The 11,398-nt window shown below is 48.0% G+C and overlaps 1 protein-coding gene across 1 annotated transcript; it reads right to left on the reverse strand.

Annotated features, from left to right (window-relative positions):
• Positions 1 to 6,719: 6,719 nt before the first annotated feature.
• On the reverse strand, positions 6,720 to 11,012 carry GSX2 (GS homeobox 2). The gene is made up of 2 exons (XM_033159931.1): positions 10,349 to 11,012; positions 6,720 to 7,087 (listed from the first exon to the last, which is right to left on the reverse strand). Exons 1-2 carry the CDS (start codon positions 10,875 to 10,877, stop codon positions 6,750 to 6,752), a joined length of 867 nt encoding a protein of 288 aa, XP_033015822.1. The 5' UTR covers positions 10,878 to 11,012; the 3' UTR covers positions 6,720 to 6,749.
• Between the last annotated feature and the right edge of the window lie 386 nt (positions 11,013 to 11,398).

Genomic DNA, 11,398 nt, shown 5'->3' on the forward strand with positions numbered 1-11,398 from the left:
CTTTCTTTCTTTCTTTCTTTCTTTCTTTCTTTCTTTCTTTCTTTCTTTCTTTCCTCCAAGCGTCTCCCCCTCACTCCCAAGTACAGGCTTCCTGTCACACAGCTGTCCCTCACTCTCCCAGTTCCCACGCATCCACTCGCACGGATACGAAGGCACGACTGTGTTTCCCTCACATTCACACGTGCTCTCTCAGCTACACTCAGCCTGGCATCCATTCATTCGTCCCTAAGACCCTTCTTCTCTCTCTTTCTCGCATGCAGTCATTTCTGACGCACAAACAGTCCTCTTTCTTTTCCTTGAAAGCCCACTTCCTTCCACTTCTTTTGCCCGCTCCCTCAAGTACTCAGGAAAACCTTCCTTTTCCTCAGCAGCCCCCTGGATTTGGGCTCCACTTTTCTCCCATGGAAAAAGTGTCCCCATTCCGGGCTCATGCGGTGGTTAATGTAGCTTCCCCCCCCCACACACACACACACCAACACAACTCTCCCAAAGGCCACTTCGCTTCACAGGGTGGGACTCCAAATTCTGTCCAAGCATGTGGGAATGGGGAAAGCCGTGTAAAGAAGTAGGTCCAAAGTAGTCTGTACAGAGTGGAATGTTGTTTGTGAACATGGCCTCGTGTAGAAAGGAAAGACAACAGCGCCTTTGTGTGTGAGAATACCCCGGCCAGTTTAACTTTGTCAAGATTTTTCAGGTGTTTTGACTTAAAACGCAACACCCTGACCCATATATGCATATGTGGTTATAATGCTGCCAATGTTTCTGAGGGGTTGAGTCTAGTCTGGTCTGATCTCTAAGAGGTACGAAGAGTCAGAAACAAAAGAGAATTCGGGGGAACCCAAGCACCAATAGTAGCCCCAAACCTTCATTAAGACCCCTTTAAAACATGTGCTCCACGCAGCCAAATTATTCTCCTCAAATGAGGAATTAAGGATTCCTTCCTAACTGATCCCAGACGGCTTTGCTCCATTTTCTCCAGAGCAGTCCCTAAAAGTCATTCGCGGCTTAAGAGTCTGCATCCCACTTTTCTGCAACTCTGAATCCCTACATTTTGTTCGACTTTGGCAAGCAAAACAAAATAGCACACGCGCACACCCCAGGTCAAGTCGTCCACCCAGTATCTTTCTTTTCCCTTAAGCGGATTTTCGCCCTGGAGTGGCCTGGCTAAAGTAGCTTCACTTGAAGTGTCATCCCCTTAAATTTCCTTTCAGCTTCCAGTCTCAAGGGAGTCGGGACTCTGGAGTCACTTATTGGAAACGGTGATGCTCAATACAAAGTCATCAAAGCCCTCTGGTTCTTGTCTTGGAGTGACAGGCCTCCTTTATTGGGCTGCTTGAAATACGCCTCCTTTTTTTCAGGGTCCCTCTATCCATCTTTGTCTGTCCTTCAGAGAAGAAGGCGGACAATAAAAAGCAAAGCCTGGCAAGCTCCCCACTCTCAGCCTTGGGCAGTGCCAACTGCGGCCTCACAGCAGATTGAAATTGTCACTCCTTAATTAATCTGGAACTAGTTATGTTCCACATGGGGAAGTGTGTGAGGGGGGGATGGGGTGCCTGCTTAGATATTTATTTGCTGCTCCTCTTTGAAATGCATATGTGGGGTATATTCTTGCAGTCAGGTTAAGTAACACAGAGATAACCCTAAGGGGTGCCTTAATGCCTCCTGGAACCACTTTCATATTATGTATATCTAATCTGTTGGCAGCTGGACACCCAAGGACGTTATTTTTAGTATGAGGACAAACCCATAAGATCGCCATGGCAAATGGTTAAGCACTTTTTATGGCTTAGGGAGCCATTTCCAAGTAACCGTGCTTGGGACAGCCCTGCGTCCTCAGTTATTTCAACGGTGATTGTAGGGTTTAAGGATGCAATCCTGTGTGTATCTTTACTTCAAAGTAGCACAACTTTAACTCAAAGAGGCTTGTTTCTGAGAAATGTACATAAAATCTGGCAGTAAATATTCCTCATTAAAATCACGTTTGGCTCTGTCCTGGTGTTTTTTGAAGATCTACAAATAAAATAGCCTATATTTGCTTAGTCGAGCAAGCTCCTCTTTAAAACAACAATAATAATCCAAAATCTATGGGCAAACTCTGACCAATGTAAAAAAATGTTTCATTTCAGGTCAATCCCAAACCAGTTAACATACTTGGATTTAAGAAGAGTTTGGATTTGATATCCCGCTTTATCATTACCCTAAGGAGTCTCAAAGCGGCTAACATTCTCCTTTCCCTCCCTTCCCCACAACAAACTCTCTGTGAGGTGAGTGGGGCTGAGAGACTTCAAAGAAGTGTGACTAGCCCAAGGTCACCCAGCAGCTGCATGTGGAGGAGCGGAGACGCGAACCCAGTTCCTCAGATTATGAGTCTACCGCTCTTAACCACTACACCACAATGGCTCTCATTTATTCCCAGTGAAATCAGAAAATTGACTAGAATCTGTGGAATGAAGGTACTGAGGCACCATCTTTTGAGTTTTAGTGGATCGGGCTTTCCCAGCCCAGTCTTCCTAACCATATTTACTCTGAAGTCAAGCCCAATGAGTTGAATGAGACCTACTTCCTCCTAAGCCTGAGTAGAAATGCTTGCAGCAAAGTTTACCATTCCTATCTTTTGACCAGGCATTTTGCAACTCGTAATTACATTCAGCTTGAACTTCGAAACTGTCTTCTATTACCGGCTTGTTTTCATGTGCAGTTCATAATATAAACTGCCTGTGGAAAACCTATGAGCAAGATGCTCATGAGCAAGCCAAATGGATACTTCCAAGCCCTACTGATGCCAAAGTGGGAGTTAATTAAGTCCTTAAATGTCTTCCATTAAAAAAAATGTGGGGGCTGAAAAGTGTTTGGTTGTGGCTGCCTGGTGCCAATTGTTATTTGAATATAAAACTGTGGGTCATCAAATCCAATAGCTTTTTGGAGGTGGGGGAACCAGAATTCTGATCTCATTTACTTCCAAGCAAATCCTATTGTCTTTAAACTTGAGGGTATTCAAGTGTAGAAGGGGTGAGGTACAAAGATTTTGTACCAGACTAAATTACGCTATCTTCGCAAGAGAGGTGTTTGCATCAAAGGTAACCTCAAAGAATGAGCTCTTTAGTTGTATTTTTGTTTCCAGGAGGAAATTTCAAAAAGTTTGTCCTTATACATGATGGTCTTTGGTGTCAATACACACACAGAGGAACTGAACTGAATACTGGATCCCTGCTGGAGGCGCACACTTTAACCTGGATATAATCACACTGAAACTCTGAGTTTGGAAAATAAGAAAGCTATGGTAAGTTTATTTAAGGGTATGCATACTTGATAGGAAAGACCTATCTACCTAAGGTGGAGATACGAAGAGCCATGCTTGCTCTTTGATCTCAGCAGGAGAAGCACACAAATATGTGTTTTCTCCCATGGTACAGATGAAAGAAGAAGGAACAACTCTTAAGAGTATCAGCACAAGTTAAATCAGTGTTTCCCAACATTTTTCTGTCCATAGCCCTCTTTCAACCTTGTTTCCTTCCTGTGGCCCCACCATGGGCATAGCCAGAGGGCAGGAGGGCAGCTGCCCCCCCCATAAGTAAAATTGAATAAAAATCAATGCAAATCTGAGTTTCTGCCCCCTCCCTAACAAAAGCCTGACTTTCTCTGGAATTCCAAGTGGCTTTTGGATTGACAGCCCAAAGGCAAAATATAGCGGGGGGGGTGTGTGTGGGGTGTGTGTGTGTGATGTCTATGCCATCAGCATTTGCGTGCTGCTCAAACTGGCTGTTCCCAAAAACTAGTTGGCTAGTACCCTATCCCAATCTTTGACTAAAGCTCCAGAAGCAGATCTGGTGAGACCCTGAGGTCTTCTCAACTAGTGTCCCTGGTGATAGATAGAACGTAGGGAATGAGATGTTGGGAGAAGGTGAGGCCTATTTCCTTGACTTGAGTCAGCCACGAGCCTGGCTGGAAGCAAATGTGTGGCAATCGCATGCAATGCAGGGGCTGAAAGCAAGGAAACTAATGTCTCAGCGGTGCGAGCCAGTACAGTTTTGGGCAGAGACAGTTTTCATCCCAAACCCATGGGCACTGATGAAACCCTTTAGCCCCATTGTGTATTAAGCACTTTCATGTTCCTCCTTCTCAGCCCATTCAATTTGGTCAGAATTCCTGAGAGAGTAAAAAGGGAAAGGAAATTAGATAGATTGGATAGCTTTAATAATGCAACATGACCTCATGCTATTCACAAGGCATGTTCTACTGGAACCAAGCATTGGATTTTGATTGAGGGTTGGGTTGTCATCCTGAGGAGGAATTTAAGCAACTTGATTTTTGTGGTAACCCCAGGAGCACCTTGCACAGGCGATTTCCGAGTGGAAACCCAAACCAGCCTTAGGCCACAATCGGCAATATAAACACTGGGCACTGCAGAGCTACCATAACGCCTCTCATTTACAGTGCATTTGAAAATGCTTATAATTCTACACAATGCTTAGAGAGTCAGCTGGAAAGGGGGGGGAGGCAGAATTGGTCTGCTTAAGCTCCCAACAGCCTAGAATGAAGGTGGAGATTAGGGTTGGGGCAGGGAATGCAACCTGTGTCCTGTATTGCTGTATGACAAAGTCTCACAAAGGTGGTGGAAAGGAAAGGAATGACCTTTCTTCTCTTCCTTCCTTGTGATGCTTTACTTCTTCCCCTTGAGTTCCAAACACCATTGGTTTCAAAGCTTATGTTCCAGACTGGTTGGAGTCCTGAACAGGAACATTATTGTTAAGGACAGGGGATCTGCTGCAATATATTGTTGCAGGTCCCCACCCCAATACCAAACCTGAGTGATTCCATCCCTATCAATCTGGGAGCAAAACCCTAAATAAAGCCATGGTTTTCTATGTAGCTGTTGGATTCTGTAAGTGGCCAGAATATGTTAGATAGTATTCAGTGCTAGTCCCTACTCAGAGTAAACCCAGATGACTAACGTACGCTTGGTTGAATACCACCCAGTAGTTTGTAATTTGAAAAGGAAAGGAAATTGAAACACACGCACACAATGTTCTAGCCAGGAACTGTGAGCTTCCAGGACCTTCAAAATGGGGAAGAGCAGGTGAGCAATGCAATGATGAGAAAAGGGAAACAGAGTTCAGGAGAGGGAATTGACCTGCTTAACCTGGAAGTAGTGGTAAAGGTGGGGGATCTAGAAAAGAGAAGATGATGTTCAACTCTCTTCAAATACCAAGATCACTAGGCTGAGTAGAAAGCTTGAATTCTAAGTAGAATACTGCAAAATGTATAATGGGGGGCAATAATAGTTTCCCTATATGGTACTGCCTGTGTCTGCTGCACAACTATAGATTTCAAGCACAGAGAAATAGGGAAATTCTTATGTAGGTTGTCTCTTTCCGATGTATCCCTTAGCCATGTGGGATCAGGCTCTATAGAAAAGCAGCTCCCATATGGCTCTGACTGCTCACCACCTTAATGGACACGGGGAGAAGGGCAAGAGGAGACAGCTTGTTTGGTTGGCTATCGTTCCTCAAGCTGCTTCATGCAAACTGAAGAAAAACTTTGGCAAGGCTGCTTGCTTCATTCTCCATCAAAAGCAAAGGGAAACACCAGTTCTTTAAAGCAACAACACAACCCTGCAGTGGTAATTGGTGTTTCCTCCCCCCACCCCACCCCCGCAGATCTGTGTATTCTGAGCTTCCACACAGCACATAAAATCAAGTGTGTGAGAATGTAGTAATCATCTCAGAACTAGAGGAAGAAAATTGCAGTTCTTGGAGGTTTTTTAATAATAATAAAAAGTAGGAGGAAAGTGAAAAGGATACATTTTCCTCTTCAGAAGCACATACACTGCCCACCCCCAATCCTAGAGAGAGACTCTGGTTAGAAAGGCATGTACCATGAGTTTAGAAATACTATATGGCATTTTCCTGGCATTTTGCATCTCCTTCTAACACTGTTCGCAACCCTCACACACACATACACAACATTTTGTGTCTAGTTTCCCCACTTGAGCCAATGCTATGCGCATCTGATGAAATAACCCACAAGAGTTTATGCCATAATGCAATGGATACTCTTTAAGCTGGCACAAGACTCTTCCTTGCCTTTGCTGCGACAGACTAAGGTGGCTTGAATTGTCCCTTTCTCACTCTCCAGAAACAATTCACCATCCCTATATAGCAACAAAGAGCTTCAGGTTCAGTGCTGGCAAGAGAGACGGTGCGAAGGAGAAACAATTCCTTTAAAAAGTGAAAGTCACTGCACTTCTTGTCTGAACTCCTTTATTTAAATAAATATAAATATAAATTTAATATAAAACTATTCACATACAAAGGAGAGCACCGAACAACTCTAATTCGGATTATTATTATCATTATTATTTTCCATTTCATATAAAGATCTGTACCAAAAAAGAAAGAGAGACTCAGACAGTATTTTTTTTTCCAATTCCAGTTTCTAAACTTTTCCCCACAAACCCTGGAAGGAAGGAAGAGAAAAGGAGATTCTCCTGTCCCACCCACTTAAGAGGGGAAGGCAGAACTGTGTGTTAACTCAGAGTGGAGGGCGGGGAACAGCCTTGCAGCCGTTTGTGTTACATTATAAATACTGTACCGTTTCAACTGATGGTTCATTTACATTCAACAAAATCTAGCACTAGGCCCGTGGACAGAGCCCTTAGGAGTCTGTTCTTCTTTGCAGAAGGCCCCGCTGGCTCAACTTGGCTGCCTCTACCTGCGATCACCCGTCAAGAAGTCCAAGGGGGAGCCTTTTCATAAAGGGGAGACCTTGTCTTCGTTAGCCGAGGCCGGCGAGAGCGACTCTTCGTCCTCGGACCTGGAGTAACGTCCCGGGTTGCTGGTGCAGCTGCAGCCTCCGTGCGGGTTCCTCTGAGTGCCTTTTCCTTCCTTCTTGTGCTTCACCCTCCGGTTCTGGAACCAGATCTTCACCTGCTTCTCGGACAGGTTGAGGTACGTGGCGATCTCGATCCTACGCAGCCGGGACAGGTACATGTTGGACGAGAACTCCCTCTCCAGCTCCAACAGCTGCGTACTGGTGAAGGCAGTGCGCATCCTCTTGCCGTTTTGCAACTGGCTGGCATCCGAGCCTCCTGCAGGGCGGGGGGCGGGGCGGGGGGGAGAACATACACACAAAAAGACCCAGTTAGCAACCGAAAAAAAGGAGTGGCTTAAATGCTGGGCCTGAGCCCTGGAATATGTTTCCAAAACCCGGGCTGAGTCCTGGAATAAAGAACCAAGTGTAACATAGAGGGGGGCCTTGAAGAACCACAAGTAAGGTGGCTCCCCCAGAAACCCCCTGAGAATTTGGAGTCACTTGTTTTAGGGAAACGAAACACAAGCAAGGTCTTTAACTAGAAGCGCTGGGGCACCGAACAGTGACTAGTTTGATCCCCCAAAACAGGAAACATCAGAACATAATACTGTAAGAGGCAGACCCCCTCTGGATCATACCAGAGTGGCTGGGGAGACCCGGCCAGATGGGCGGGGTATAAATAATAAATTATTATTATTATTATTATTATTATTATTATTATTATTATTATTATTATTATTATTATTATCATCATCATACCAAAAAATCATCAAGACCAGCACCCGATTTTCCACAGTTGACTATGGGAAGCCTGCAAACTGCAGCAGTGCATGAGGACGATAACCCCCCCCCCCCAATTTTTGTTCCACAGAGACTGGTGTTCATAGACATGGAGCCTTTGATCCTTGAAGTGGCATAGGCAGCCATGGTGACCAGTAGCCACCGACAGAGCTATCTTCCATGACTCAGTCTCACACCCCTTTTCAATCCACCTTAACCAAAGGTCATCACCACGTGGCAGCAAATCCCACAAATTTATCAGGCAGGTGTGCAGAATGACCCTGTGATGGAACGACAGTCCATCCATTCTGCTGGAAGGCTCAGAGTTCTAGCATTTTGTGTGCTGCAAGTTATTTCTGCCCAAGCAGCTAAACCAGGTGGAAGCCAATGCAGCCTTTCCTCTTCACCTTTGCCAGGTGAAACAGAAACTCCAGAAGCTTGAACACTCCGCTGTTGACTGATATCACATGTTATTTTACTCAAAGGAAGTTTTCAGGGGTTAAGGCAAGGCTGCCTGCAAGCCACGCCTCTGGACTGGAAGTCCTCCTATCCTAATTTCTTCTTCTGAAAGTAGTAGTTACTCAATGGTAAGCAGTAACTATCTGCGCCTCCAACTGTCCTTAAATGAAAATCAAATTGCTGCATTGCCCATAGCCGAGTCCTGCTTTCAACTGTTAGACTTCCTCCGGCTCAAAGCTTTCAGAGAGAACAGCCTACTTCTTTTCAAGTATCGCTAGTTGGAAATCAGGGGTTACAGTTCTACACCTGGTCAGTCCTTGCTTCGTTTCATCCGAGAGGGAAGAACTCTTTTATGCCCTTCTTGGCAGCAGACCTTTACAGTGTATTTTTTTTTTTTTACACCGTTGACAAGCACTCGAGAAGCAAAGTCAAAGTGTCTCGAGCAGAAGGGTACCTTCAAACTCTTCATTCTAACTTCGGTATTATTAACTCCAGTTAGAAGAAGCCGTTCAGAAGTTCCAGTTTACGCCTACATTGATCCGGATCATCTATGCGGATTGCAGAAGCCAATTTCAATGAGCTGCATGCACCTAAATTCTACTCAAAGTAGCCCTGTGTCCTGATCCTGGATTGCAAGTGTAGACTGAGATTCTCAGAGCAGTCTTGTTGAACTCTGGTGCTCAGCTAAGATCAGAATAGGATCTTCCTCGAGCTATTGGCTCTTTTCATTGACTGGCTGCAAGCCTTGGTTAGTTGAGGTTGCTAAGGATCGCAATGTGGGTCAGATCCATCCTTCACATCCGTGTCTCTGAGGAAACTGTCCATTCTAAGACTGAATGTGTATTTAACTCGTATCCTTCAAGCCTATTGCTCCGAAGAAAGCACATTTCACTGAACTTAACGTTGATCCGGTCTGAAGGTGTAGGCTCAGACTGGGATCCTGAAGCCAATGGGACTACTAGCGAGAGAATGGCTTGGGGTTTGCCGCTATTCTCAGAAGAAGAGACGCACCCCGTAGCTTGATTCTGGTTCAGCCTGTGACATACATGCTCTGCTCGATTCAGAATCAAAGGCACGCATCTGGCTCTTTTCGGGTAGTTCTGAGTCGGAGCCAGCCCGGCCTCTGCACCTGTTCTCTGGGAGCCATGCAGCTCCATCTTCGCATCTTTCTGACCACTTATCCTCAATTAAGTGGAATACCAATCCCCAAATTGCTTTCTGAGAGATAATCCCACTCAAGTCAAATCTGGCCAGGAGGAAACGGAGGACTGTCTATAGGGTGCGGAAATACTTTAGTGCCCCCCGCGCACCGCCGCCTCACAACATTACCTATCCAGATCTCACTTTAACAACTTCTCACCTTCGCGTCTAGGGAAGATGGAAAAAAGAAGCCCGCTAAACTAACGCGCCAGTCCTCGTACTTCTTAGCTTCTGAATTTCCCCACTGAAGGTCCCCCGGAGGGGAAGAGGTTGAGTGTGTTTAAGAGCCTAGTGCTCTTGATTATGGGCTGATCTCCACGAAGTCAGAGGGGCGTTTTAGGAGGCCCTTGCTCTTCTTGGGATTGGGGGGGGCGGCGGCGAGGGTTGCCTTGGAAGGATTTGAGGATCCTTTGGGAAGTCAGTGGGGCTCACTCTTGGAAACGCGTGACCTGCCAACAGGGGGGGGGGGGCGGAATCAAATGCCCCCTGTCGGAGTAGGCAAGTGACAGGACGGAGGACTGGGGTGGAGCTGGTTTACGGCACAACCCCGTCGGAGCAAACGGAAAGACTCCAGAGAATCATAGAATTGTAGAGTTGGAAGGAACCCCGAGGGTCATCTAGCCCAACCACCTGCAATGCAGAAATCTTTTGCCCAACGTGGGGCTAGAACCTACGACCTTGAGAGCATAGCTGTCAACTTTTCCCCCTTTTTAAGGGAAATTCCCTTATTCCGAATAGGATTCCTCTCAAGAAAAGGGAAAAGTTGACAGCTATGCTTGAGAGCAAAGATCTCATGCTCTACCGGTTGAACTGATTACAGAACGACTCCTTCAGGTTGGGGACTCACACAGGTGAAACCCCCAGAGGGGTCTCCTCTCCCCGCTTAACTCTTTCGGCACCAACCGGTGCGAACACGATCCGGAGCCACTCCGGAAACGAAGGGCTGCAGAAGGACCGGCTTTGGACTCCGCCTTATCTGGAGAGCCGACCTGTTACTGGACCTGTCCCAGCTTTCCTTTCAACCACCTCCTCCCCGTAGCCCCCTGGATCCCACCACCTCCCAGTCCCAAAGGCGGGACGTGGCGGAGGATGCTCCTACCCATGCCGAGGCAGTGGAATCGCCGGGGGTCGCTCATGCTGTAGGCGGCCGCTGCGCAGACAGGTGGGTGGCCCAGGGCGTGAGCTGCCGCTACTGCCGCCGCCGCTGCGGAGGCCACCGAGCCGGCTTGCTGCTGCTGCTGCTGCTGCTGCTGCGGGGCTGGCTGCTGCTGGGCATGGCTCAGGCGGGGGCAATACTGGCCCTCGCCGGCAGCAGCGGGAGGGAAGTGGCCCTTGAGGAGCGGGATGGTGGCAGCGGCGCCCGCTCCTCCTCCGGCTCCTCCTGCCGCGCCCGCCCGGGAAGAGGCGTGCAGGTGCGAGGTGACACACAGCGGGCACACGCAGAAAGCGCCGTTCTTGCGCGACGGGCACGCCGGCCCGCCCGCCACCGACATGACCAGCGGCGACGGCACGCCCAGCGGGATGAGGAAGTCCTGCCCGGGGGGCGGGTGGTGGTGATCCGGCAACGAGGGAGCCGGCCGAGCCGGGTCCTTGATGATGAGCGAATCCACATAGAACGAGCGAGACATGGTTGAGGATCGGAGACCAGCGGGCTGGCTGGCTGGCAGTGACTGCCGGTGGCGCTCTCTCGCTCTGTGCGCTCTCTCCGTGCGCTCTGCGGAGCCGGTCCTCCTGGGGCCGAGTCGCCTCTGCAAAAGCCCTTGGGCGAGCCCGGAAGGTGCTTAAGTCTGAGAGCGGAACAAAGGGGGGCTCTGGAGAGGGCTGGTCTGAAAAAAACAAACCAAAAAAACCACCACCAACCAACCCCCCTTTCCTTCTCTCTAGACCTCCCCTGGATCTCTCCCCCGCCCCCTCTACTGCGGGTGTGGGGGATTTATAGCAACTATTTAACACGTGATGCCTGGAAATCGACGCGCATCTGAGGCTCCTCGGGCATCCTATTTGGGAGCCCTTTCAGAAGAGAAGCTCTCCCCACCACCACCACCGCCTTGGGGGGCGGGGGGAAGAAGGCAGAGAAAGGAGGGGAGCTTGCTTGGCAAGAAGCGCGTGTGCGTTTCGTTCATTTCATAGGGACTCCAGAGCTGCCGGC

The sequence above is a fragment of the Lacerta agilis genome, chromosome 9 (assembly GCF_009819535.1).
Source record: "Lacerta agilis isolate rLacAgi1 chromosome 9, rLacAgi1.pri, whole genome shotgun sequence".
NCBI classification, from domain to species: domain Eukaryota; kingdom Metazoa; phylum Chordata; class Lepidosauria; order Squamata; family Lacertidae; genus Lacerta; species Lacerta agilis.

Bases quoted from the DNA above. Each gene is read 5' to 3' on its own strand.
- GSX2 (XM_033159931.1), bottom strand. From the start codon at position 10,877: ATGTCTCGCTCGTTCTATGTGGATTCGCTCATCATCAAGGACCCGGCT. The intron at 7,088-10,348 runs GTAGGAGCATCC...CCCGCCCTGCAG, and splicing joins ATTCCACTGCCTCGGCATGG to GAGGCTCGGATGCCAGCCAG.